This window comes from Haliaeetus albicilla, chromosome 27 (genome assembly GCF_947461875.1).
Source record: "Haliaeetus albicilla chromosome 27, bHalAlb1.1, whole genome shotgun sequence".
NCBI classification, from domain to species: domain Eukaryota; kingdom Metazoa; phylum Chordata; class Aves; order Accipitriformes; family Accipitridae; genus Haliaeetus; species Haliaeetus albicilla.
The window spans coordinates 21,307,501-21,335,149 of NC_091509.1; the positions used below are offsets into that span (position 1 = coordinate 21,307,501).

General features: G+C 44.2%; 1 protein-coding gene and 1 long non-coding RNA gene across 2 annotated transcripts; one reads left to right on the forward strand and one right to left on the reverse strand.

The window, feature by feature from the left end:
• The first annotated feature begins 5,381 nt into the window (after positions 1-5,381).
• NDFIP1 (Nedd4 family interacting protein 1) lies at positions 5,382-23,980 on the forward strand. The gene is made up of 8 exons (XM_069772537.1): positions 5,382-5,582; positions 15,552-15,639; positions 16,813-16,943; positions 17,872-17,959; positions 18,135-18,259; positions 19,866-19,932; positions 20,546-20,651; positions 22,981-23,980. Exons 1-7 carry the CDS (start codon positions 5,538-5,540, stop codon positions 20,647-20,649), a joined length of 648 nt encoding a protein of 215 aa, XP_069628638.1. The 5' UTR covers positions 5,382-5,537; the 3' UTR covers positions 20,650-20,651; positions 22,981-23,980.
• On the reverse strand, positions 9,264-11,034 carry LOC138682330 (uncharacterized). Its single transcript, XR_011322435.1, has 3 exons — positions 10,879-11,034; positions 10,480-10,611; positions 9,264-9,468 (listed from the first exon to the last, which is right to left on the reverse strand). It is a non-coding gene; the product is annotated as an uncharacterized lncRNA (long non-coding RNA).
• Positions 23,981-27,649: the final 3,669 nt, after the last annotated feature.

Consider the following 27,649-nt stretch of genomic DNA (forward strand, 5'->3'; position numbering starts at 1 on the left):
GACCGAGGCGCTGAGCTAAACAGAGGGAATCTGGTGAGCGTGCCTCCTGACCTGCATGCTGACGTCAGAGTTGTGGTGAAGAAAACATCACCGTTACTGCAGCACACCTGCAGCTTCTGGTGTGCAAAGCCAAAACTGCTGCAGGGCTTGGAAGGGAATGTGCATCAGCACCTCGATTCTGCAAATAACCCACATCGGATCGCTCAGCGTTACCACGGAAACGCGGCAAGGGCTCGGAGATTTCTGAAAAGCAAATACTGGAGGCACAGACCGCATAGGAATTGATTGCAACAGACATCGTGGACTTCCCACAGTGGTGAGCTGCAGGGCAACAACCACGTCCCCTCCTGGGGTGACGTGACTTGTGGGCTGTCGGGTTTGTCTGCCATCAGAGCGGCCTGTGGACAGCCGTCACCCCATCCCCTACCACCTGCCTTGCCTTCCTCGCTGCACTTTGCCCCCTCAGAGGTATGGAGAGCTGCTGCATTTGAGGATCAGCCTTACAGCATCCTGCCATGCTGCTCACACAGCCCCAGTGTCAGGATGGATTTGGTTTAAATTCAAATGCTGTGGGTCTCTGTCTATTGCAAATGGTCTGGCTCTCGATTTAATCTCCTGTGCAAGTGGCTTTGGCAGATACGGTGCACAAAGACGTAGGAGGCAGCTGGCAGCTCCCAGTAAAAGCAAAACATGTTTTGATGAGATGAAAAAACTACAATGATGCAAGAGAGCCAGGCACGTGCATCTGCTGCCACAGCTGCCCCGTTCTGCCCACATCCCGTGTATCTGCATACTTTACACAGTCTTACGTTACTTAGGAATTGCTCCAGGCCTGGGTTATATGTGTGACTGGCATGCAGGGTATTTTTAGGTATGATAATTTATGCATGTTATTGTTTCTGCGTTTACAGCTAGCTGTTCAAATGTTGAAGAACTTCCTGGTATCTGAACAGGCTGATTTTCCTTCCTTGCAAAGGCAGCAGATGGAAGGAAACAAACACTTCTCTGCAGAAGTTGAAGTTTAACCAAGGAGTTCTAACAAGCACAGCATTTTCTTTTTCTCCGTGTTGAAGTGATTAGAGTCAACAGCGCTCAGAGACCAGGGCTTTTGCTACTGGGAACTGCTTGGGAGCACTGGGATTTTTTTCCTAAAAAAAGAAACAATTAAAAAATTATCTCCATGAAGGACCCTCTCTCCAAATCCTGTCAGTAAAGAGTCTCTTTAATATCTACCATCTGTCACCTTTCCCTGCTCCAGCATGTTCCACTTACTTACCTTGTCAACACTATTTATAAGAAAAGGAGAAACAAGATTCTGTGTTGGATAGAGCTGGAGGGGAGCTGCTCTTTTCTGCAAGCCCCGCTCGCTGCTTAGCTCTCCCAGCAGCACCCAAATCCCAGTTAAGAGTTTGTTGGGGGGTCACAGCAAGTTGACGTGCTAGGGCGGTGCACGAGCAGGCAGCGCCAGAGAGCGCACATGCCAGTCCCTTCCCATTTTTGCAGACGAGGGACCCATGGGAAAGCTCGCAGAGCTTCACCCCTCACCAGGTTAAAAACTGCTAGTCTATGCAGTAAGGTATTTAATCTGGATAGCAAGATTAAATTAACCATTGGCTAACTGTGATTTCTCCAGTAGGCTGAAGAAATCATGGAGTGACAAAGATCACTGGTGAAATCAGTGAATTAGGGCTCCAAAAGTCAGGTTCAGACAGAGTTGGCTATGCTACACAAAGGCAATTTGGCGCTCAGCTATCTGCCTTACCCGGCTCACAGTCAGCACAAACTCGGCTTCATCCAGTATCTGAACCTCAGTTCTGCTGTTGAATTTCAGAAGTCTTGTTGGGAAAGTCTTCCATCTCACTGCTGCTGCTTATTCTTACAATACTCGTGGCTTATTGGGGCGTAATTTTCTGCACCACTAAAACGAGGCACTGCTTACGAATAGCTCTGCTTGGGCTGTAAGAGCATGTGCGGTTGTGCTCTCTGTGTAGGTACTCGTTGTTACAGCAGACCCGACATGACCGAGCAGCTTTTGTTGTTACAACAGTCACGGGAAATTGCAGCTGCGTGCATGTTCAAAGCTGCGTACAGAGATCCACGCCTGCATCTGCTGTGCCAGGGAACCTGCCGTCTGCCGAGGTTGGATGAGGTATGGTGCAGCTTGCTTGGCCAGGGGCTGTCATGGGGCTTCAGGCCAGGGGCCCCCAGGTGCTTTTAGAGACCGTGTCAGAGCACGTTTGACTGGGCAGCATAAAAGCAGGCACATCCTGGTGTGAAGCCGTGCTGCCTGTGAAACAGCTGGGGTGTGCGCTTGCATGCTGATTCCATTTCTCTGAAGATGCAGCAAAACCAGAAAGACCCAGTCAGGCCCTGACCTACTGTAGATATATCAGTAACATGGTTTTAAACTAACTCGGGATGAGAATACTGTACTCTCTCAATAAAGCTCTGAACTGGCAAAAAGCTAAAAGAATGTTCAAATACAACATGGTACTGAGTGCAAAATATTAAGAAACTGAAGAGCATCAAGGTATATAGTGGTGTCTCAAAGTAAAATTAATTTCATATCAGTAGATTGCTAGAAACAATTGACAGCTCTATCAAAGTTAATTACATATGAGAGACCCATCTCCTGCTTCTTGTCCTGTCTTTACATTTTCACAGTTGCAGAAGTCTTTCATGATGTTTTGGGGAGGAACATCTGTTAGACAGCATTTATTAATCCTTAACAGATCTCTTCAGCCTAATTATACAGCTATAATTCAAGATGTTATTCCACAGTGTGAAAACAAGACATGACATATATGTATATTCAAACCCTATGATTCTATTTCTTGCCTCTAGGGGCACAGGAATACTGGTCACTTCATTATTTATAGTTGATGACAAAAATTTTTTTCAATAAGCATGTAAATGTACTGACAACCAGTGAACACTACACACAGCTACTGGGAACGAAGGAACAAAGCGGACAGCAGCAGCTCAGCTCCCAGCCAGGCTGACGGCACTCCATCGAGGTTTTGTGGGCAGCATGGTGAAGTTTCTGTTGATACCAGCGGTCTTTGGATCGGAGTCATAATAACGTTTCCGTCTTCCTTGAGCCCAGCATTGCAAATGGGTGGATAATCCATCCTTTTAATGAACAACTCTTCACTGTTACTTTTACTTTTTCTTAACCTGTCAGTTGCAGCCTGCTTGCATATGATTAAGCTATTAAACCAGAGAGCTTCAGAGGTACAATTTGACCCACTAGCTCACGTGAACATTTTGTCTTTGCTTTTTTCTTAATTGGGTCATTTATCACCAAGAAAGATCTAGTTTAAATGTCCTGCTTATTTCTTACTAGTCTTGAGGTTTATTATTTAGCTTTTAGAGCTCAATATTTATTACAAAGTGTAAATTAAAAGTGTTCCCTTTATTGCTCTGTCATACACAATAATTAAAGAAACACTTGTACAGCGCTAGGATTTCAGAAGACTCACTGTACTGCAATTCTGTAATACTTCCAATTACTTTCAAATACTTTCACAGCACATCCCCTGCGGAAGCCACTAAAAAGCAATGACTTCAAGCTTCAGAACATCTCTTGGGAGAAAAGACATTTTGCACTGGAGGAAAAGTCAAAAAACACAGAGGCATGAAGTGATTTGCCTAAAACCTCGTGGGAAATGAAAGCAGAACCAGTCATGCGCTGTAACCACAGCATCATCTTTCTACAGAGCTTCCCCACCTAAAAAATAAACACATAGAAAGCAGCTGGAAGATATTGCCATTACCCCTCCTGTATGAGTCTTGCTCGGACTAGATGGCCTAATTAGGCAGTGATTTGCCTCCGGCTGGCAATCGATACAAACTGTTTCACCATTTCTTCAGGATACATTCCAGCATCTTTTCTGAGGACATGTACAGGTTGCTTCTTATTTTAGTCTCTACGATGTCGAAGTCAATCAGCGTACAGCTTATTACCACTGTGGCTATAGCCTTACTTAGGCTATAATCCCACCTCAATGGCAAGTAAATCTGTGCCTGTCATCAGGACAGCTTCTTACTGGAGAGAGATTCTTAGTGCAAATTGTGCATGTTGGGGAGAGGTGAAACCAGGGAGTCTGTCAGTGCCTGCAGCTCTCATTCCAGCCCCTTCAAAGGTATCTGTGTTGCAAGGAACCTGCATTCTCCTTGTGTCTCCGGCATTTCTCACTCTCTGAGGTTATTCCTGTCTAAAACCCTTTACCACTCCTGCCTCTCCTTCAACATGAGAACTGTGATGTTCATTCATCTCGCCAAGACATGGGTGAACTACCTACTACTGCAAAAACAGAATACAGAAAAAAAAAATCCAACCTGATTATGCTACTGAATAATGAGCATTAAGGCATGTATTTATGACTGAGTATGCAGTTCAAAACCATGCCCTCAGGTTTAAACTCTTGCGACTCTCTGGATTTGCAGCTTGGAATCCCAGCAGGGCTGATTCAGCCTTTCTCATCCTAAAGCTGATATATGTAAGTCTCATCAACCTTAGGGACTGATGTGGGTAGTTTTGTACAAGCCTGACTATAGCTGAACTGCGCACGTCGAAAATAAAGGTTACGCAGGCTGGAAAGTCTCTCAATCAATGTAACATTCCACGCAAAAGCTCTCTGAATAAACAAACTTCTATCGCTGCGTAGGTTTCCTATGCGTGCTTCTTTTGGAATGAGATTTCAAATCTGCAATGCCATCTGCTTTATGCGGATATGAAGGATCTGATGGCGGTTTCGGAGGAGTTGGCCAACGTCTCGTGTTTGCTTCAGCTGCGGCGCAGCACGTCGCGGCCCTCTTCTCTGCTGGCGGCGCGGGCACGTGCCGGCACGATGACGACGTGGTGGTGGTGGTGGTGACGACAGGCGATGGGCGTACGCGACCAAGGCTAGGTTGGCGTGGCTCGGGACAGTGCCGGTTTCTGTGGGTGCTGGCCCCGGCGCGTCCTCGCTGAGGCGGCGTTGTTTTTCGACGCGCGTTTGCGTCAATTTTCTGCCTGCCTGGGTTTCTTTAACGCTTTCTATGGAAGCTTTCCCTCCGAATAATTAATTACACGCGAAGCTTCGTAACGCAGAGCACCCGCAGCGCGCGCAGCTTGTGGGGTTACTTCTGCAGCTCCCACAAAACGGCCGGGGAACCTCCTGCCGGCCCGCAGGCACCGGCTCTCCCCTCGCCCCGCAGCTGGGCACAGACCGGCCGGCTCCGGCGCTGCGTTCGGTCGCCCTGCGGGCACTCAGCGGAGCCGGCCCGGGGTCACCCCACCGTCCAGCGTTGCCCTCACCCCCCGGGCCGGCTCTCGCCGCCGCGGCCCTTGGCCCGTCCCCGCGGGCGGAGCGGGAGGCGGGCGCGACCGAGCGTGACGGGCGGAGGGGCGGGAGCGGAGCCCGCAGCGAGGAGCGACCCGGCTGCCGCCGCCGCCGCCGCCGCCGCCTCCGCCTCCGCAGCGCCCGTCGGGAGGCGGCCGGGCAGCGCCGCCGCCGCCGAGCCCCCCCCCCCGTCGCCCCGCTCCGAGCGCCATGGCGGCCGCGGCCGCCGAGCCCAGCAGCGGCCGGTACCAGCAGGTGAGGGAGGGAGGGCGGCGGTGGGTAACGCGAGCGCCGCGGCTCCGTAGGCCGCGCCGAGAGAGGACGGGGCCCCGGGAGCCGGGCGGCGCCTCAGCCCTGGCCCGAGGCCCGGGCGGGCCTGGGCCGGGCCTTGCGGGCGCCGGGGGCCCGCTGTCCCGCTGCGGGGAGAACGGGGCGGTGAGCGGGGCCCGCGGATCTCCGGGGCGGAGGCCTCGGCTGCCGGCTGGGGCGCGGTGGGCCGGGCCGGGCCGGCGGCTGGGGAGCGGTTCCCCGCCGGGGCCGCGGTGCCCCAGGCCTCTCCCCTTGGGGCCCGGTGTCTGCCCGCTCCCGGGGCCGGCCGCGGCCTGGAGCGCCGGGTGGAGGGGGCGACCTGCTGTCCCCGCAGGGTCATGTTCCTCTCCGACCCCCCCCACCCCCGCGATGCTGCAGAGACGCTCCGCGGCCTCTGAGTTCCAGCCCGCAGGTCAGCGAACTTTGCTTGGACTCTCCCGAGGAGAAAACTTGTTCCGCGTCGTCTTGAGATGACCCTTAACTTTATTTCATCTTTCACGCGTGGTTCTCTCTGGCTCAGCTTGAAACCCCCGTAGGCCAGAGACTGTCCTTAATGAGCTCCCTCGTAAATTTGGGGTTGTTCTTCCTTCCCTGCCTCCTGAAGGAGAGGACGTGTTTTGTCAGGAGTATCGGCCTCGCAGAAAAGGTTCGGGGTCGGTTGGGTCCCGCTGTGTGACCCGGCTCCTGCTGGCACACGTTCCTGACCTGCAGACGTGGCGACTTCGTTACTTAAAGTAAGGCAGAAATCCTGCAAAATGGTACACAGGTCTCTCCTGCTTAACCGAGGTTCTTGCGAGAAATCTCTGTGGTATGGCTTTGCCTTGGTAGCATTTTCAGTGTGGGTAGGCTTGCTCTCTTCAGAATACGAGATGCACCTTCCCAGTGGGATAGAATATTAGTCTCAGCATGACAGTTGGAGGGCTCTGGTTTTTACATACTAGAAATGTAAAAGCTAAGTAAAACTTAGGCTTTTTTTGTTGTTGTTCTGTGCAAAACAGATGTGTTCCCTTACAAAGACAGATCTCTTTGTTGTTGTTCTTGGAAATAATAGGTGCAAATAACCAGGCCTTTTTGTTAATTGCCTTTCCCATCAGAGTCCTGCCGTTGGTGTTGACCCCAACAAACGTCTTCACAAATGTCATTTACAAAGGGATCTAGCTTCCTGTCTCATTGCCTTGAGCCCGTGGAGATAGGTGACAAAACGTGCTGAAGGACGCTATTGCATTGCTCTTCAGTGACTCTCTACCTGACCGATAAGCACAGTCCTGGTTTCCTTAAAGAGAAATGTGTAAAGCTGTCATTTCGCCAGATCCTGCTAACACATCCAACAGACACGTAGCAGACACCGCTGTTGCTGTAGAGCATAACTCTGCGTGGTACTGCAGAGATTAGGGAGGCAGGCTGTGCCCCAAAGGATTTATACTGCTAAAGACAAACAGATAATGGAGGCTTGGTGAAACGACTGGTGTAACTGGAGTGCAGAATCGAAAAATCAGGCATAAATATATTTACTTTTGTGTAGTTGCTTAGAAATTCCTTTTTTTTCCTCGCCCTCTGCCAGAACCCTGGTATTTGTATTGTAAAGCGTGTTATTGCTGAATTGGCTCCTAATGCTTCTGTTGCTCCAAAAAACCCTGCAAGCTGTGAAACTAAAGATGCAGAGTTGGTATTTAGATTAAGAGGAGATGAGAGGGTGGGAGAGTCTTTCTGGCATAGAATGTGTCAATTTTTTTTCCATACATTGAAACGTAGTGTGTGTATGAATGTACAATTAATGAACCTACCATGTGCCAATGAAGAAAGACTTGTAGTGAATTGATAACCGTAAAGGCTGGAGCTGAATACAGTGAGTGCAGGTTGCCTGTAGAAATTCAGAACAAGCTCATTTAATCTTATAAGTTACTGGATTATGAGGCAGTGAAGGAGAACTGAGAATTATAAAACTTGATAATTTGGGGGGGAGTAATGCGTTAGTGGAGTTTGTCACATAACTGGGCAGTTCCTGTACAGCTAAGTGTGATATACTGTCCAAGAATGCCAGGGTCGTGTAACCCCTGCTCCGGGAGGTGTTAGCGGTGTGTTGACCTGTGTGTAGGAGCAGCGCTGCTGAGGTGTGGGCACGATTTGAACATGTAAAATATTTGTAGGATTCCCTGAGCGTGTGTACTGTCAGAAAAAAAGGTGATAGTTAATGAGGGTGGTCTGAGGACAACAGAAATCGGTAACTGAGTTTGAAACCTCTGTGTTTCTTCTTCCACCCTGTTCCTCAGCCCGTGCTGCCCTGCAGATGGGGGGCGGGAGGGAGGGGGGAGCTGTGCAAACTCACAAGCTGTGTCCGTTCACCAATATGTGCACTGTTGAAGGGGTGTTCAGTGGCATGTGATTTATTTTCTAAAGTTAACTTTCTAGTCCTTGTGCTTTGCTCAGGCATTAGATAATGTGATAAAAAAAATAGCCTGTGATGACGGCTTTGGATGATGTGGTAGTCTGATCTAATATACTGAGGAAGTGCAGCTCGATGAAGAAAAAAAGCTAAAACCCCAGAGAAAGGATCTCAGCTTCCCCTGGCCCCTTTCTGTCGGGAGCACAGGCTGGGGCGGCGAGCAGGAGCCGGGCAGGGTGACCAGGGCAGACTGCTGGTTTCGGTTCCTCCTCTGCAGGCCGGCTGACACGGGGCTGTCCTTGTTGGAGGTGGGAATGGGAGATGTTCGGGAGGAAGGAAGGCTGCAGCATGCCCTGGTATCATCATTCTGGGCGGTGCTGTGTCCCAAAAAGGGACACTGGGAGGCTGTTGTAATTTAGACCTGCCTTTGGGTAAGTTACACAGGGATGTTGTTAGGATTAGGTGGCTTAAAGCCTTTTGAGCATAACCCCTGGATTGTGAGTTCAGTGACAGAACTGTGTTTTGACCTTAGAATAGAAACTAGCCTCTGTTCTGGAAAAAATAGCCAGGCTTTTAATAGGTTTATTTACGCTGTGTGTTAACAGAGGCATGCTTCTTACTTGAACCATTTGAAAATATATGTGATGTATATGAGTAATGTAAACCCACCTGGAAAATGGTGGGTGTCTTAAATAATGAGGACACATTGCTTTTTAAGTGATATTTCTTCCTGTTCCACTTGTTGAAGGCTTACATGGATCATGAATCATTTCATAAGGGGAGGTGTCTATGGGAAACATAAGGAGGAAAGGCTTTTCTATTTGCTTGGTTTTCTTTCAGTGAAACTGTAGAAGAAATATATTGCTGAAGATAGAATGTGAATACAGTTTAAATCCATGAAGGACCACAATGCTTACTTAATATCTGGGAAGGCTGGAGTGAAACTGGGAGGCAGATGTCAGTTGCTACCTTGTGTTTACCTTAAGCTTGTATTTAATTTTTCAGTTGAAATGGGCATGCAGATTGATACTAAAAGGTGAGAATATACCAAGTCTTTTAATGTCAGCAGTTAGAATTAGTGATGTCAGCGGCCGTTTGTTTCCTTGGTGAGGTAGTGTGCAGAAGATGTGCTTGCTAAAGATACAGGCAACTGATAAGAACGGTAAGGAAATTGGTAGGGTAGGTTGTTTTTTCACATTTTTTTATTCTTTTTTGTATTCAGACAAGTAGAATAGGAGATGTCCATTGACATAAAACCAATAAAGATTTAAAAGAAAGTTGCAGAGTAAAATCACACTTCTTGCACAGCCGCCACTCTTAGGTTCTGCTGCAGCTGATGGGGGCCACACGCTTTGTCTGATGCTGCCCGATGTCCAGCCGAGTCTGTGTTCAGGTGACTAAAGTCTCACTGTTCTGTTCTGAAACACCTGCTTCTGTAGGCATCAGTGCCTGTCAGGTGAGTTTGCAAGGTTTTAGTGATTCAAAGTGAAAAAGTAGTTACAGAATTAAAATATATTCCATCTCTAAAACTCGAAGGACTTGGGGAAGACAGTGAAACAGTAGTAGTTCAGTATCATCACGTAGCCTTTCTAACACGAGAAAATAGCCTTGTGTACAAACTTTTTAGTAAAATACTCTCTCGGATATCAGGATTGTGTTGGACTCTTAGTTGGGCTTCTTTGGTGACTTTTCTCTCATCACTAAAATTCAGTGGGGCTCCAAAATCCCATCTGGGAAGCAGATGTAGGAACAGTCCCTCAGGCTTTCAGGTTGTTAAGTGGCTCACAGATGTGGCACCTCTTTATATGTGCTTGGCATCTCATTTTAAGAGTAGCCATACTGAAAGCAAATAGGAAAACTTCTGTGTGTGTGTGAATTCTTATTCTTTGTCATTGGGACTAATAAGAAAAATTCAGTATTAAGGTGTATCTATTCATTCTGTTTCTGCCTCCTCTTGTGAAATACCCAAATTTGATGTATGGTGGCACAATGGGATTTTTTTTTCATTGAAGATACTTAACGTTCTTCCTATGCCAATTAAAAAAAATATTTTAAAATGCTTAAAAGATTCAGAATTCTTTCCGTGATATCTTAACGTCCAGAAAAACATTAATCTGATCCTAAATATTATGGTAAGGCCTTATGCTTTGGTAAGTGTATGAAATTTAATTACAGCTATCTAAGATTAAAACCTACTTCTTCCGTATTGAATGCTCAAATCTAAGGACAGTCTAGGCACAGGTTTGTGCTGGCCAAAGTGCTTGTTTGCAGCCTAGCCAGACCAGTATAATTCCCCATTTGAGCAAAGGTGAGGGAATTAGATCAGCATGTTTCCCAGGACTGAGGTGTACTTCCGTGTTGTCAGGCCCTTAACTGCAGTGAGTCAGTGAAGAACAACATCCTTGTGAGCACAGGCTGTGTTTTGATGGACATAAAATATGTTTTGATTTGTGTTTTTACCTTGGTAGCTGGGAGGGTCGTTGCAAATGTACCCTTCAGGCAGATGCTCCCACTGGTGTCTGGTCCTTGCCCAGTGCATCCCGCCGTGTGGGTGCAGATGTGTGCTCGCTGTGTGGGAGGGAGCTGGTCCAGCTGGAAAAAAAAAACCCACCACATTTTTGGGGAGGGGGAGTGAAGGCACAGTTTTCAGCCCTTTATTAAAATGAAGGAGTAGCTCAGGTTGACAGAGACCTCGGGAGGTCGCTCCCCAGAGCTGGGCTGTGCCCAGGGCCCTGGGGAGAATCAGTTTCCCAGCGCAAGACTTGGGCAGGAGCATCAGCATCTCCTGGTGCAGGGGGAAGGCAGGGGAGGGTTTGCTTAGACAGCGCGACTGCCAAGCGTGTCACCTACAGCACACACCGTGCTGTGCCTGAGCGCAGGTAGCTGGGGTAGACACTCTGTTCGGGGCTGTCATTCTCCTTCGGTTAAATGAACTGGAAGTGCCTACGGGAGAAAACAGTTATTTGCTCATCAAGGAGAGGGCTGATGCACGTGGGCTGACTTGTCTAATAGCTTGTCATTATTCGTGCTGATTAATAAGCTGATATTAAGTTATAGGAATCTGCAACAGCATTGGGCAAAAGTCAAGATTTCAAATCAGGGTACGTTTAAAGTGAAGTGTAAGTCAATAAAAACAATTTTCTTCTCCTTCAGAGTTGGCAGCAACTTCCACTTGCTTCCAAAAGGCCAGAGGTATGGAAGGAGAAAAGTTAGGGGGTGTTGCAATGGGAGTGAAGTATAACCTTTTTGTGGGCAGGTTGTTGTCTTGCTGGAGTACTCTCAAATCTTGTAGTGATACACATTTTTATTTATTTTTTTTTCAACATTTGGCTCACAAAGGTTATGATTTCATTGTTCTGAAAAAAATCAATCCTATCACATTTTAAAAAAATATTGATTCTCTTTCTGTCATTAGCCTAAATATCTGCCTTTTTTGAAATCTCAGAGAAACCATAGTAACAACAAAAACGCGATCTGATTAGGGTTGTCTTCATCCTAGAATTCCTCTGTGGGATTTCTGTGCAGTTCTACCTTGCATGCCAGAACATAAAAAAAGAACTGAAATGCAGTAAACATTGATGATATATGGCTGAGTTTAATATGTTACTGGTGGTATATTGCTAAAGCGAAGCTTGTAGTAATGCTCATTTAGTGTAAAGAATATTTGCATGCAGCCTAAGGACTTGGGGCAAGGGGAGGTTAAAAAAAAAGATCCAAAACTGTGTCAGCAGCCCATGTGCTAAGTTTAGAAAATTTGGAAGAGTTAACAAATACATTTATTGGAAATGCTTTCTTCAAAGTTTATATGGAAATATTTCAAACCATTTTGTATGTTTCGAACTTTAATGTTGTTGTGCTGTGTGTATTTATATGTCATATGTCTCAAGCAGGGGAAGTGGCAGACAGAGGCGATGTCTTGCTCAGAGCCAAGCTTCTGATGGTGTTTTTGGGAAAATAAATGCCCCTGGGTCTTGTTCTGCTCTATCAGGCAACTTTCTGTTGTTTTAGCAATCTGGTGAAAAAAGCACAGCCAAAGTTTTGTTTTAATAACTATGCATTGCTGTAAAGACTGTTTTTTAATGCCACAAATACAAGAGTCATGCTTTAAAAGCTAAAATCCATCGGTGACTCAAAGAAAGAATACCGCACAGCCTCAGCAAAATAGACTTCAGCCAAACGCTGCTTTTATCAGGTTCTCCGGGTTCTGAAGACTCTCAGCAGTGGCCCAAGGGGGAATTGCCTGCAAACCCGAGCAGCGCAGCCTTCCTCACTGTGCGTGGCCTTCCTCGCTGTGCGTACCTGGCGCTGCACAAGGCAGATGGAACACGCAGGGCCAGTGCTGCACAGTGCAGGGAGCTGGGCCCTGCGAGGTCTGATGACTCATTCTTCCTGTCACATGAACCCTTACGGCTTTGCTAATAAGCACTTAGTTGAATTTTAGATGCCTGGAATCATTAAAAAGGCTGGAAGGCATTTGTGTACCTTGTCCATTAGAGGAAAAATCTGTTTTCTATATCTGTATACCTCCTACAGCCTCTAGCTCAACTTTAAAAAGTAACTGCATTTTTTGTGTCATTACCTGAATTGTAATGGTTTGAAGCCAGCAGTAAGTTCAGCTTGCTTTCTCCCACACGAGGTAGTTGTAAGAATATGTATTTCTCTTTACCATTGAAAGAAGAACCTTGTAAGCTTTCCAGTGGTAAGAATTAATATTATACTTAACTATCTGTGTCCTCTTTTGTTTCATCTCTTCCAGTGTTGTCACATCTAGTGCTTTCCTTCCCCCGCCTTGGTGATTGTACTTTTAGGTTGTATATGTCTTCTTTCTTACAAACATTAGGGTGTTAATTTCTGCCACCCCCTCACTAGGTGAGCCGATAGTGCAGGGCATGCGTTAGCCAGAGTGTCCCTAGTGTGTCCGAGTCTTTCCTCCTTCGTTAGTAGACTGGGTCCTGCATAGGCAGAAGACAAAAAGGGGAGAAGTATTGAATTTTCATGGATAGACTGAAAATAAGCATGGTGGAGCATTTTCTGAGAATTCATAGACTACAAAGCTGGGAGAGACTAAATCGACTAGTTTGACTCTGCATTTTACTGGATTATCCCTTAGGTTGCCTCTCTCATGCTGTGTGCAGGCTGCTCTTGAATTTCTGCAGCAGTGCTCTTTTTTTTTTTTTTTTTTAAAGCTTATTTTAATAGGCAATTACTTCACAAGTTAGTTTGCATTTTCTTCCAATGGCTGAACTCCATGGGGTTTATAAAATAAGGCATTTTTGTTTCTTGGTAAGGGCTCATGCTGAGTTAGCTGGTTTGAAAATGATGAAGATGCATTGCTGTTGTGGGAGTCGCTGCAGCTTATCGTGTTAATTGCTTGGTGCCCTGCGGCTAATTAAAGCTGCAGGCATCAAGGCAGGTACCTCTGCCCTGTGTACCCCACGGCCTCGCTCCTGGGGCGCAGAAAGGGGTTGATTTGGTGTGGGTTTGCATCTGGCCGGGGGCCAGCATTTTAGGTGTCTCCTGCTGACAGCCACAGCATCTGTGCTAGGAGGTGCTCTTGGTGTAATATAGATTAAATTTTCATCTGGATCACTTAACTTCTCCTTCTTCAAGGAAGTGGTTCAGTTTTGTGCCATGTGGGGAGTCCTTATCCGGAAAGCTTGGGGCTGACCAGCTCCCTCTTTTTTTCTTTTTTTTCCCACCTCTCCTGTTCAGAAAATGTTAGTGGGGAGAGGATGGAGGCTGCTGTTAGAGTAGCAAGGTGAGCTTCATCTGACAGTGAAACAGAGTGCAGGGCTGTGATGTTGTGTTGTTTTGGTACAGCTAGAGTGGGTGATAGGGCTGCTGAATTTTTTCCAGTGTTTCCCAGTGTCATTTCTTCCCTTTCCCCCTCCTGGCCGACCCCTTGGACCTGCCAGCAGAACTGCTTGTGTCATCATCGCCTGCTAACCCAAGTCATTTAAGCCTTACTAGGTTAAACTCTATTAACAGCAGGTGTGTTTAAAATCTTTTTGACATAACTGGCTTAGGGAGCTATGACACACCAGCTGTGCTGGCAGGCTGGGGAGGACGGCAGCCTCCACGCCGAGGAGGTGGAAAGCCAGCAGGGACGTTGTGTCTGGCCACAGTGCAATGAACCACCGAGTTGCAATTACTCGTTCTGTGCGTGCTTGTGGTTGTGCAGCTGACGGAGGTGTGCGGCTGTCCAGTTAATGGCAGAGAAAATGAAACAATCCGTGCTCTTCTCAGCAAGCTTGTAGGACTCGGATGTCTCACGGTTCAGACATGCAGCTGTGGTTTGGATGCAAACATCCAATGAATTGCACTTCAAACATCTGAAAAAGTTTCGGCTTTGACTTTCACAGAGGACACAGATGTCGTCTGACCTTTGATCTTAGGCAGCAAAAGGAATGAAAACACAAGGCGCAGAACAGTTACGTATAAAACAAGACCTTCATTTAGAAGTGTGAGTTGATTTGGTTTTGGTTTGGTTTTCTTTTTTCCCTTGATAATACATACAAGTAAAATAAGAACATATTCCCACCCCCTGCATCAAATGCTTGGGAAGGACTTGAACAGCAACATGTCTCTCCAGAGAAAAGAAAGCAAAATATCATGGATGGCTTCAAGAGTATTAGCAGGGCTGTGCAGAAGGGATAGTTCAAGAAGATGTTAAGGAAGAAGTTGCAGGGTTGCTGCTGTTTCATGTTGATTACAGAAGAGGGTAGTACCTCTCTGTTCAAGCCAGTGGTTCAGTCCCAAGGTGCTTTTTTGAAATGAGTTGTCTTTCTGCATCACAACTCAGTTTCTTTGTTGATGAAATGAGAAATGGAAAGAAGAAAAGAAATTAAATGGCAGCTGATTTGTAAATTCCTTTCTGGTACATTCTGCTTTGAATGCTTCTGGCCTGGTATTGCTAGCTTCGCTGATCAAAGCCTGCATTTGCATACCTGCTTCATGCAAGCGACACTGTATATTTGGTAAGCTGTATGGTTATTTATACAGAGCCTGTGGGAAGCACTGTGCACAAAATAAACTGTCTCCTTTTCAGTCATGCAGTGTGAAAGGTTGAAGGGAAATGGCAAGATCCATACTTACATCTATCATTATGTAATGTATCCATGAAAAAACCCCCTTCCTTAGCAAAGCCATAGGCAGCAATGGAGTCTTTGGTGGGTATCTCCCGCTGTTTCCTTGACTGAAACAGATGCAACTGCAGCTCCTAAACAGTGTGAGCTGAGGAATCTGAGGAAGTGCCAGGGAAATGGAAAGATACTGAAAAGAGGTACGCTTTGCCTTGTTGAAGTCCAGATGTGTGAGGATACGATGTAAAAGCACATTAAAACTGAGGTGTCATATTGATCATTTCAAGTGGGAGTACTTCGATATGAAGCAGAGCAACTGCTTGCATGCCCCATGATGCTGAGGAACCGTCTTCTTCCAGAAGAGTCTGCCATATGCAGTCAAAACTACAGAGGTAATTTCACAGAACTTGAGAAACCCTGTTAACCTCTCTTGTGTGGGGGTCTGTTCAGTTGCAGAATGAAGAGGAGCCAGACGAGACTGCACCAGTGGTGAATGATGCCCCTCCACCTTACAGCAGCATTTCTGCGGAGAATACAGGTAAATTTAACCAAAAGGAAGTAGCTAGGTTTGCTCTCTTGTTCTTTCTTACCTCCTTAATTGTTCTTATTGACGGATGGCATTGCAGCATCCTTACTAAGGCTGCAAAGGATCAGAATTGATCCAGAGACACTATTGTTACTTGTGGTTTAGAAGATGCATTTTGGCTACGTTCATCTGATGTCATCCCATCAAGTGGTGTTCAAGTTACATTTCACAGTGTTCTCAGTAGATTGGAGACGATTAAAAATCAAAGTGCTATGAGGATTTGTGGTTACCCTCTCATTATTTGGCGTTTGGATGATGCTGTGCTCCTTCCAAAAAAGATGTGTTACTTGAAAGGGATTAAAGAATTCACTCTTCCTGCAGTTTTCAGTAACTAAGGACTTGGTCATAAGGATTATACTTCTTCTGAATCATCATACTGTCATGTCGCTAATACCTTTTAGCAAACCAGCTTGGTTTGTGTTGGTTATGTATCAGAGTATTTTGGCTTAGGTAAATCTTCTCATTTTTTTCCCTCCAGAACTTTCATAGTCAACCGTTCGAATAAGATTTGTGAATCAAATGCAACAACATACTGTTAGTCTCTCAAACAGCCAGCCAGCCTTGGATAGAAGTTTGAATATTGTGTTTCTCAAGCTGCCTATTGAGTGTCCTGCCTTGGAACGCTAACTGTAAAGATGTCCCATTAGTTCTGGTTCCTTAAGTGCATCTCAGCGACTGGGGCTCAGAAATGCTATGTTTGATTTTTTTGTTCCAATCCCTTTCTCCTCCATCAGAAAACAATCTGGAGTCTCTCTCTGGAAAAATTGGTCATGAGTGGCCCAGGGCTTGCAGTGATCCTTTTTTGACTCACTCAAACCACTTGGATTTGAAAATATGAATGAAGTCAGGAGGGACACAGCATGTATCATTGTTTTAAAAATAAATACAACCAGGCATGTTAAAGTAGTGCTTTGCGTATTACTCTCTGTTAGATAAGGTGCTCCTGTGTTTTTTACTTTCCATTTTGGGATGGCAAGAGGCTAGAAGGGTGGGGAAGGGACAGGAGGGGTAGGCTTCAACAGTCTGGGCTATTGGGGTCTTTTGAAGTCATCTGAAATGCTTCTCTTTCCCAACACAGTGTTCTTGAACTGACAAGTTATGTTCCATATAACTTTTTTTTTGCAGCTTATTTTGACTACAAGGATGAGTCAGGATTTCCTAAGCCTCCATCTTACAACGTGGCCACAACACTGCCTAGTTATGATGAGGCGGAGAGAACCAAGGCTGAAGCCACAATTCCCTTGGTTCCTGGAAGAGTGAGTACACTTGGCTGGCTGTATGTCCTTCACATTTCTTGTGTAGAATTTATTTTTTAAGTTTTCTGAGGTGGGGATATTACACACTACCAAGAGTTCTGTGGCTAATTTTGTTGGTTTTTTTTAAATTTTCCTCTGGGCAGCTATGATGATGTGAGACATCTCAGTAATGCCAGCATGTGCTATTCAGATTAGTTTGGCAAGCTGACAGAGGCATGGTAGTGAATCCGTGTGTGCTGTCACTGTTTTGTTGTGGGCTTTTTTTTTTTTTTTATTAAAGATTTAGGATTAATTGTTCAGCCATCTAGCATATCTACCCTTCATACTCCTGCTGCTTACTTAACTGACTTTTCCAGAGTCAGTGTAGCTGATGCAAGGATGATAAAATGTCTGACAGATGATAGTTTGTCAGAATAATTATTTTTTTATTTGGTTTTGGCTTTTTTCAACGTTATCTCTTTCAGCCTCTCCCTCCACCCCTGCTAGCATTAGATGTCCACTGCTCATTATGCTTCTTCATAGAAGCCAAATTCCTTGCTGAGATGATAAGTTTAATTTTTTTTATGAGTAGGCGAATTCTTTACAGTGAGAAGAAGAATATGTTGGATCTTGACTATCTTAAAAAAAAAATTAAGAAGTACTGCCAGTGACTTAGTATTGCATGCTCTGCATCATCTCAGGGTGAGAAGCAGGAATTTTTCCTGCTTGTATTTGTAGCCTTTTGAGACTTAGGATTCCACCCCCCTGCCCCATAGGGGGCTTTCCTTAAATGTAAACAAAGCATTTTATATCCCTCCATTGTATGCTGCTTTTAGAGGGCTATACAGTTTGCTGGCCCTTTGTTGAAGAGCCACATGCAGAATTGGGATTGCCGTGTGGACTGGACTGACTTAAATTCACCCACGTCTTCTCTCCCTTTGATTTGCAGGATGACGACTTTGTGACACGGGATGACTTTGATGACACCGACCAGCTGAGGATAGGAAATGATGGCATTTTCATGCTAACTTTCTTCAGTAAGTACATGGTGGAACTTAATATTTTTTCAGGCAGTCACCCAAAATAGCTAGAGTTATTTTCACACTAACGTTTATGTAGCACAAGGAAAAACCTGTGTGCAAGGTTTTTATGTTGTTTTGTCCTTGGAATTCAAAGAGGGCTTGACCTGCTGGTTTTCTCCTGCTCTCTCAGTGGCATTCCTCTTCAACTGGATTGGATTTTTCCTGTCTTTCTGTCTGACTACTTCAGCTGCAGGACGATACGGGGCCATTTCTGGGTTTGGTCTGTCTCTTATTAAATGGATCCTCATTGTTAGGGTAAGTCGTGTAGTGCAAAAACATGTACGTAGACACTGGTACTTTCTTTTCTTAGCTCGTTTTTATCTCACTTATACTGAAATTAGTTATAAATTCAGCTTTTTATAACAAAATAGATTTTGAGCCCCATATTCACTGAGAGCAGAGCTTTTTCATCATTCTGTTCTGTTTATATGCTGGAATTATTATTGTAATAAAAGAGAATAAAGATTGCACACCCAAGTATGGTGCACTCTGACAGAGCCACTGTATTGGATCAAATTGCCTTTGTGTGTTGAGCAGTAACAATGATCTGATCTTTGTAAAACATTTATCCAGATAAAGCAAGCCCTGCCGTCAGCACCGGGATGTTTGTTTCCAGTATGATGTTCCTTAGGTGCTTCTCTGGAAAAAAAAAAAAAAAATCTAAAATGTGGGATAGCCGATGAGAAGAGGGAAACAGGGACTTAAGAGGTGTGAGGTTTGCTCTTTGCTGGAGGAAGAAGAGGCAGCCACCGCTTTGTTTCATGGATGGGAGAAGCCCGCTGGTGCCCTCTGGTGCGACGTGCCTGCGGCACAAGCAGGAGGGGATCAGGTGGAAGCATGCTTTTCAGTTCTGTTTGATTTTTCCATAGAAACTCTGGGCATATCCAGGCTGTTAAAACACCCACTGTGCTCCCTTCCACCAGAACACACAGGGAGAGGAGGGAAATGACTGATTGGAACTGGTTTGTATTATGGGAGCCTCAATGCAAACATAGGGCACAGACCTCTTCTCACAGAAGCAAGAAAGGCTGACATAGTATTTTTAAAACTTGGAGGGGGAGAAAGAGAAATCTTTCTGGCGAGAGAGAAAAAAAAAAGGGTATAGATGTGCTGATGCTGGGAGGAATGGAAAAAAAAAAGTCAAACTATTTTTTGGAGGGATTGTGAGAAAATATCAGAAAAGCTTTATTTGGAGCCCATGAAAAGATAGGAATTATAATTTGTAAATGCAGAATCTGTTAACTTGGTGTTAGGAACTGTTTGCTGGATTAAGGGGTGTGACAGAAACAAGTGACCTTAACTGTGGATTTGATTTAAACTTTGATAACAAGCTTAGCATTTTGTTAGGTTTCTAAACTTGAATAGAATGAAACCAAAAAAATTATACTGTATTTACCACTGACACGGTGAACTTCAGTGCTCTAGTAGTGTCAGTGCCTTTCATTCAATAAGCAGTTATTTTCCCAATAGAAAATCTTGTCAGAGGGTTCCACAGATCTGGGATTTCTTTTTTCACCTGTGCTTTTGTTTGCTATGCTATCCAACCTTACAGTGTAATTAACGTGATGCACTGCTGCAAGCCTGATCTTCCTTTTCAGAAACTGCAACTGTGGTTTATAAGCATCAAAGACATGAGGGAAAATAGGAGTATTTGCCCAGTAGTGTCTTTCTGCTCCACTGATTGCAAGAGTTTATGGCTGGGTATTGAATCTGTTCCATTCCCCTTGGTTAGAGTTGGTCTGATGTGTGTATGCAGCAGGCTTGATCTGGTTACTGCTGAAATTACTGAGAATAGGTTTATGTTCAGAAACTTCCATGTGCTCTAACTTGTATCGTTTTTTTGTTGGCTTTTTTTTTTCAGTTCTCCACCTATTTTCCTGGTTACTTTGATGGCCAGTATTGGCTTTGGTGGGTCTTCCTTGTACTAGGTGAGTGTTTGTTCGGGGGGTGAAGAGGGAATGCACGCTTAAAAACTGTGAAGTGCAATTAGGGCTTTTGTGAGCATAGCTTTACTGGCTATTAAAATATGTGTGTATAGATGTAAAACCAAAATGTAACCCTCAGAGTACTCCTCCTCTTACTGAATGCCTTCTAGGTTTTAAAGGTACACATAAAAACTGTCCTTTTGTTGTCATTTTTTGGTGGCAGCATCCTATTTATCATCCAGAAGAAGTAAAGAATAGAATGATGCTTGTCTTCATAGTAACTGATGTTGTATCTGTTCTTATATCTTAAATGGAAGAGTGGGTTGTGGTCTTTCTTTTTTTCTTTTCTTTTTCCTCCTTTGAAAGTGACTAGATCTCATTTGGAGTCAAAAGTTTTGTGTTTGCCTAAGGAAGTTTGTTTTTGAGATAGCCTGAAATTGAAAGATTAAGTGTAATTGATTAAAAAAAAAAAAAAAAAAAATTCTTGTATTTAAGCAGCTGTTGTGCATCACAGTGACTTAGGTCCCCCATACTAGTAACTTGAGTTGAACTGCTCCCTCTCTAATTGAAGAAGCAACACCTGTGTTAACTGGACAAATGTGTTTCTTCCATCTAGGTTTTCTGCTGTTTCTCAGAGGATTTATTAATTATGCAAAGGTTAGGAAGATGCCAGATACTTTTTCCACTCTCCCCAGAACCAGAGTTCTCTTTATTTACTAAAGGTAAACTTTCTACTTTCCTGAATTTGTTCTGTTTTGGTTTTAACTCTATTTAGTGACTCTTTTAGGCTAGACTTTTCTTTGCCTGAATATTTTTAGAACACAAGGCAGCAGAAGACAGTTGTTCTTGATATCCCATACGCAGCTCCTGTTTCTACAGAGTCCAGACTGACTTGGTGGGGAGCAGAGGAATACTTGACATTTCTTCCTGAGTTTTTGCTTTGAGGAATTGTATATTCATTAGATTCCATGACTTGCATTGTAAGAACAAAATCTCTGCCCCTTGGTAATGCACTGTTTTTGGCAAGTGTGTCTTTCAGAATAAATCACATGCCTGAAACACGTGGTATGTCCTGAACATGAGTAAAGGTCACAAAATGTTGTTAGAAGATTGTGCCAGTGTCTTTGGCTCATGTCCCAGAAAGAACAATTTGTCTGAATTTTGCATGCTGTTTGAATTTTCTGCCAAGTTCCTGAAGAAATTAAACTCTTGCACACCTTTGCTCTTTGCAAACCCCTCCCACATACTTGAACATACTGTCCTGCCTGAACGTCTTTCAATAACCTTAATGCCTAAAAGTCTTTCCCTTTGAGGCTGAACCTTAACATTGCTGCTGCCTTAATGGGACTTTAAAGAAGGAGGCTTAAGTAGTTGAACCCTTCTAGCATAATTTCCTGCTTACAGCAGATAATGGCCTTGCATTAACTGTCCCTCCCTGAGGGGAAGGAAATCCTGTAATAGGTTGCTTCCCAGATGGTGAGTGCAACATGATGCTCCCTTTAGAAATATCGTAATAACACTAGATTTCCCCAAGACAGGGTTGAAGCAATTGCAGCTGGGACAGTGGTATAAAGAAACCAAACAAACCCCAGATTTAAATTGGGGGTCATTAAATTGTTCAGATTTTAAAACTGAGGCTTGATTTTTCCAAATGCACTTTCCTTTTATTAGAAACTGCAAATTGTGTAAGATTGTGCTTCATTTCTAGCCTGTAATGAGAACGTGCTACACAAAACGACCATTGTGCAGCGTTTTCCAGCTTGAGGTTTTCCACTGGTGATAGTGTGTAAAAATAGTTCAGTCAATTTATTTAAGTGTTTCAGTTCTGTTTAACAAAGTTATGGTTTATGACCTCCTCCAGGTTTTGTAATATCCTCTCAAATTCCTGCTTAGTCACCAGAGGGTTTATTTCCCCCAGTTGTATGGTCATGTAGCGTGAATGTTTAAGCATCAGCTTTATCATCTGTCGTTTATTCTCACTGAACAATTTTTTCGATTTTGCTTCTTTACTGAAACTTATTTTTTCATTTATTAAAGGAACTGTGTGGTTTCTTGTTCCACAGGCTTTTTCTGTGTTTGGAATTTGAAATGACAATTTTAGAGACCTTGCTTGTGAGGATGGAGGTGTAGAGGGTTTTTAAAAAATTTTTATTTATTTGTTTATTTTTTTGGTCATTTTAGAGCTTTGAAAAAGCACTCTCTCTTTTAGATACATTGAGATAAATGTCCAGAATAATTTCTAAATATTACAACTTTGATACTTCCCCTGAAAATAAATCTTTAGTCTTAAATTCTGATCAGGGGAACCACAAAAGACTTGGATTTTCAGTGTATTATTGCTCTTAAGATGAGATTTCCTCTGCAGAGCATAATGAAAAGGGCATGGTGAATGATCATTTTCATTTTAGAGCAGGGATAATTTTTAGAAAATTAGAAGGGGAGGAGGAGAGGAATAATTAGTGCAAACCAGAAAATCATAACTGGTAAAAATGAATCTAATCGAAAGCTTGGTGTTTACCATTCAGCCTGCGAGTGCTAGTAATGGACATTATCCTGGGCAGCATCTCAGCAGCGTACATCAGCTGTGTGACAAGTGCAAATGGTTTCTGTTGGATCTGGGGTTTAAACAGTTCTGGCCAGCATGGCTGGAGTAGACGATTTATGAGAGCTGATGTCTCTCTCATACCAGCACACTTGACAGAAAGATAGAAAAGTCACAGTCATCCTGGGTGGATGCAGCAACTAAAGACCAAGTCAAAATTTGTTCTCATAGTGCGAATGCAGTGTAATTTCATACACCTGTATGTTTTTATGCCAGTGTTTCTAAGAGCATTGTCTGGTTTAGTGCCTGTTTTTCCCTATGGAATTTTAACTGTTCAGAACTGTAAAGTACGCACAAAACTACTGAGCGTTTTGCTAGAGTCACGTCATTGTGTACTGAGATACTTTATAAGCCTTTAGACATCCTGTACTCTTTGTGAACTATATCCTTCTCTTATCCGAAATAACAATCTAACTATAGTTACAATATTCAATATCCTTCTCTGACAGATGTTTTCTGGCAAATGTCTTCCTGCGTTAGTGAATTCTCCCTCAAGAAGCAACAGGACACCTGCAGGAAGTGAATCAAGACTCTGGAGCAGAAGAAAAAATAATCACCTGCTTTAAAATACATAAAAAAATAAAAGCACTGTTGGGAAAAAAAAAGGAGAAGCATTTCTTTCTATTTGTTTCTAGGTGTAAAATTTTAATAATTAATGCAGAATTCTGTAATCATTGAATCATTAGTGGCTAATGTTTGAAAAAGCTATTGCAGTCGAGTCTGTGACGTGCTCATAAAGCCTTATCTAGGTAGTTTCTGTAGTGATTTCGGTAGCATGAGCCCTGCCCCTGGAGCCAGCAGGGGACAGGCTTGCTTTATTTCCTCCTCCATCCTGGGAGCGGGTTTGGGCTCTGGTCTGTCCCGTACAGCCTGCGTCATGCTGACGGCCCGAAGGGATGATCTCAAAAGTTGAAGCGATGGCATTGCTATGGTTACATGCCTTTCTGCTGCTTAAATCCAACAGCACCTGTGCTGTCTGTGGCTGAAAGGAAAAATGGGTCTATGCGGTACGGATTCTTGAGGTGTAATTGGGAGAGAGTATGATTTTGAAGGTGGCACAAGTATTAATTTTTTAATAGTCTATATTCTCAATGTTGTAGTATACTTTACTTTCATACTACCTACTTTTTGGACTATATAGGGATTTTCACAGTACACATTGGTAGTGTAAAAATGAAAGATCACGTTGGAACTTTGTATAAAAAATGACCTTGCAAAACAAAGGCCTTTTTTTTTTTTTTTTCTTTGGCTTGGGACTTTTGAGACAATTCCTATCATACCTGTAATTCTTGCTTTTATAATTTGTGTTAGCAGAGACTATGATGCGTTATAAATGTAGATTTAATGTGCACTTTTGTGCTTTCTGCCAAGTGGTAATTCACTTTGGAGTTTTACTATGTTAAAACTGTAAATATAGCAGAACATTAATAAATGTCACTTATGTAGCAATTTTTGCTGTAGAGCAGTGTTTAATTTAGTTTCAATGCTTTATTGCACCTGGTTATTGATTACAAATGCAGATTATCTGTGGGAATTTGATTACTTTTCCATAGAGGGTGTAACACAAATCTCCACTTCAAGGTGTCTCTCTTCCTTTTTGTAACCAGGTTTTCAAATGCTGAGACCATCCTCGGTGCCAGCCTGGCAGGTGAGGAAATGGTGATTCCATGCACTTTTGGGGGTGTGTTGGGTTTTTTGTACTATCACATATATAACTTACCTGCTTTGTGAAATGTTTTGTCTGTGGTTTTGGTTCATGGCTGAACTTCTCAAATGTATAGTCCTCACAAACAAGCAGTTGGGGCTGACAAAGATAGATGGAGGTTACACAGAGACTTCCTTTTTAAACAAGAATAAGCATATGGAGAGAGAATTATTAGGTTTATCCTGCAAGGCAAAATCTGTAGCATTAGGGAACTCTGAATCACATTTGCCCAAACTTGGTAGATTAGCCTTGTGTTTACTCTCTTGGCATCTGGGCCTTATTTGGTCTTGTATACTCAGAGAACTCGAATATTTAGCATTCCTGTTTCTCTTCATTCGGTGGCCTGAAGCTACAGACACCTACTGCTCCATCATTCCTCTTCAGAGAGCAGTTCTGGGAGCCCAGGGGAGAAATGTGCTGCCGAAAGCGGGTGGGTGACGGGGTCTGAAGAAACCCGCGTTTGTGTTTGGCGTGGGTTAAACACTGACTCCAAGCTCAGATAATTATTTTGGGTCTGTGACAGCTCAGCCACTTTATACCAAGTAAGTGGCAGGTCTGTGGTCATCTGCAGTGACCAAATACATACCTTTGGCCTTCTTGCCTGCATTTTGTCAGCCAGGTTGTTTTCTCCTTCCAGTGTTGTAAATGTCTGAGCAGGTTCAGACAGGATTCAAACTTAAATCTCCCCAAAACGGGTTTCATCTTTTGATTGTGGAGAACAGCGTGCTCCATCCTTCCCCGGAGCGGGGAGACAGCTGGATTGGCTCAGCCCTTGCCGTGGGCAATACTTGTGATTTCCATGGTGGTTTTAAAATGTGCTGCCTCACATGGTGACCTTTGCAGAAGACCCAGCAAAGTGTGATTTTCCTGAAACTTGCTTGGGTGGGAGGGTTTGCATCGCACCTTTTGTACTGCGTGCACCTGAAATGGCACCTCTGAAACTTCAGCATCACATCACTGCTCCCCTCTCCCTTTAGATTTGCTTACATTTCGATAACCCCAGGATTTCTTGGACTGTGACCATCTGTCTGAGTCTCACTCAGGCTGGCTGTGATGAGCACGTTGAAATGCTGGGATGCAGCCTCTGAGCGAGGGAGTGATCTGAACGAACACGGGACCTCTCCCTTGGCCATCGACCATGGAGGGGATAAGAAATGCGAATAGAGATTGAGACTCTCTAGCAAATCACCCTAAATTTAATAATCTCACCATTTCTATGCAGGATGCGTCAAGCTCTCTAGTATTCCTTTTAGCTAACTGTGCCTGGAAGAGGGACGGAGGCTTTGTGTGCTGTTGAGGGCACGTGCTGGCTGTGGAGGGGCTGCCGAGCTGCTGTGGCTCGGCGGGCAGAGAGCTCCGGCGGACACAGCCGATCCTCCCTGCCGCCTGCCTCAGGGCTTGCACTTGGCCCTGGCCCAGCGCTGGCACATGTTATTCCATGGTAAGTCTCAAAATGGTTAAACTGTTTTGCATCAGTAACAGTCTTATGCAGAAAAGCTTGGCTGTGTTACAGGGGAGTCACTTTTTTTTTTGTCCAAATACCAGAATTGTTTGTAAAATTGATTTTTTAAAAATATTTTGCAATCATTTGAAACCTGCTCTAAGTTTTTTTTTCCAGGTATTGTAGGAAGTGCATCTTGAGATCTTATTTCCAGTTCCCATGAAAGAAGGAAAAGCAACCCGAGGGGAGAAGGATCAGATAAAGGGGGAACAGCACGTGCTGGAGGAAATCAAATCTGCCTACAGAGAAGGTAGGACTGCCGCGGAGGAAACAAATGGGATCTGTCCATTGTCTGTGCTCTTCCGCCTGCGCCGGTGGGAGCTCGGCCTCCAGTGAAAAGGTTGGTGCTAATTGTCCGTGGCATCCATGTGAAATAGAGGATTAAGCTGAGGAATAAAACCACTAAATGGGAGGCCTCCCAGTTACTGAAGAAAGACTTTTTTCCCCTGCTCCTCTTGCTCTAGCTAATACACAATTATATTTCCAAGAAGTTGATAAATACTGCTGGATTTAGGAATGATTTCTATAAACCTTTTTGCTTTAATGCAAAAGTCCTTTCTCACAAGAAAAATGCTGCAATGAATTAATCGCTTTGTGTTTTGACCACACAAAGCCAACGACTGACTCATTTTTGGTGGCTTCGTTAGTGGAAATGATTCATGGGCTGGATTACCATGACCTCTTCTCTGGGCTGGTGCACGCTCCTCTTTTAAGATACTTGTGATGGCGCAGGGGATGGCCCGGAGATCCTGAAGCAGAGGGTGGTAGGAAGCACCTGAAAGGGCCAGAAAATGTAATTCAGCCAAAAACTCCAGCCCAGCCCATGCCAGCACAAGGCTGTAGTGCCTCCGTGTACCCAGACCATGCTTGGAAGGGCTGTGGGACTCGCTGCCATCTTTTTACACGCTGAAGTAAGTTTTTGTAGTAGCTCCTGCTGTTTTCATTGCCTCGTGTTTAAAAGATGGCATAGCTTGAATTGGAAGGAAAGAGAAACAAATGTGTTGCAAAAATACGTACAATAAGCCAAACCTCGTGGCAGCTGGATTAATGAACCTTTTTAAAAACTCCTTGAATGCAAGGCCATTTTAGTGGTGATACTTATTACTCATCACATAAAACATTTCACAGTGTGGGCACTGGCAGGGTCATTACACTCACTCAGACCTGTCCTGGTAACGCCTGAGTCCATCCACTGTTCCAACTTGCAAGTTTACATCAATTCAGCATCTGTTTCTCAACAGTAGGTCAGTAAAGAGTTTCATTTTAGGTATCTCCTTTGTCCAAAGGGTTGTATTAGGAGTCATCCTTATCAGATGTATTGCTGAGAAAATATTATAGTGAGAATTACCGTGACCTTGGACAATGAGGAGTTTCTCTCTCCTGCAAATAGTTCTTAGCTGGTTTTCTTGCGAAATAATTGTATAGCATTTTTCAGATAATCTCTTGCATATGAACACCAATGAACTTTTTGGTGTTTCTTTTAAATTCAACAAAAGTCACGTTCAGAGTATCAGCTGGGTGTGTGATTTTTGCAATTTATCCAGTCGGGTTGTGTTTGCTGTAGAGCAGCAGAGCTCCTCTGGAGCAAGAAGAGTACATCAGCTTTGTCCCAGCGGCAGAGCGTGCTGACTGTGTGCAAGTGTCTGAGCCTCGTGCTCGAGTGCCCTCTGGTCCGTGTGCTCCGTGAAGAAACTTTAATTAACTTCCTCCGCTTGCTTTACCTTCATGAGTCTCATAAATGTATGAAAATGCAAGAGAAATTAACAGGGAAGTTCATGGTTTTCTCTTTTTTCATTAACTGTTGGATCTCTGTAGCAAGTTCCCATTCACGTGAGGTCCTGGCCATGAGCGTGTGTGTGCAGTAACCACTGCCCATCCACACCTGGGCTTTGCCCGGAGAAAAAATTAGTCA

Bases quoted from the DNA above. Each gene is read 5' to 3' on its own strand.
- NDFIP1 (XM_069772537.1), top strand. From the start codon at position 5,538: ATGGCGGCCGCGGCCGCCGAGCCCAGCAGCGGCCGGTACCAGCAG. The intron at 15,640-16,812 runs GTAAATTTAACC...TTTTTTTTGCAG, and splicing joins CATTTCTGCGGAGAATACAG to CTTATTTTGACTACAAGGAT. The intron at 18,260-19,865 runs GTAAGTCGTGTA...TTTTTTTTTCAG, and splicing joins AATGGATCCTCATTGTTAGG to TTCTCCACCTATTTTCCTGG.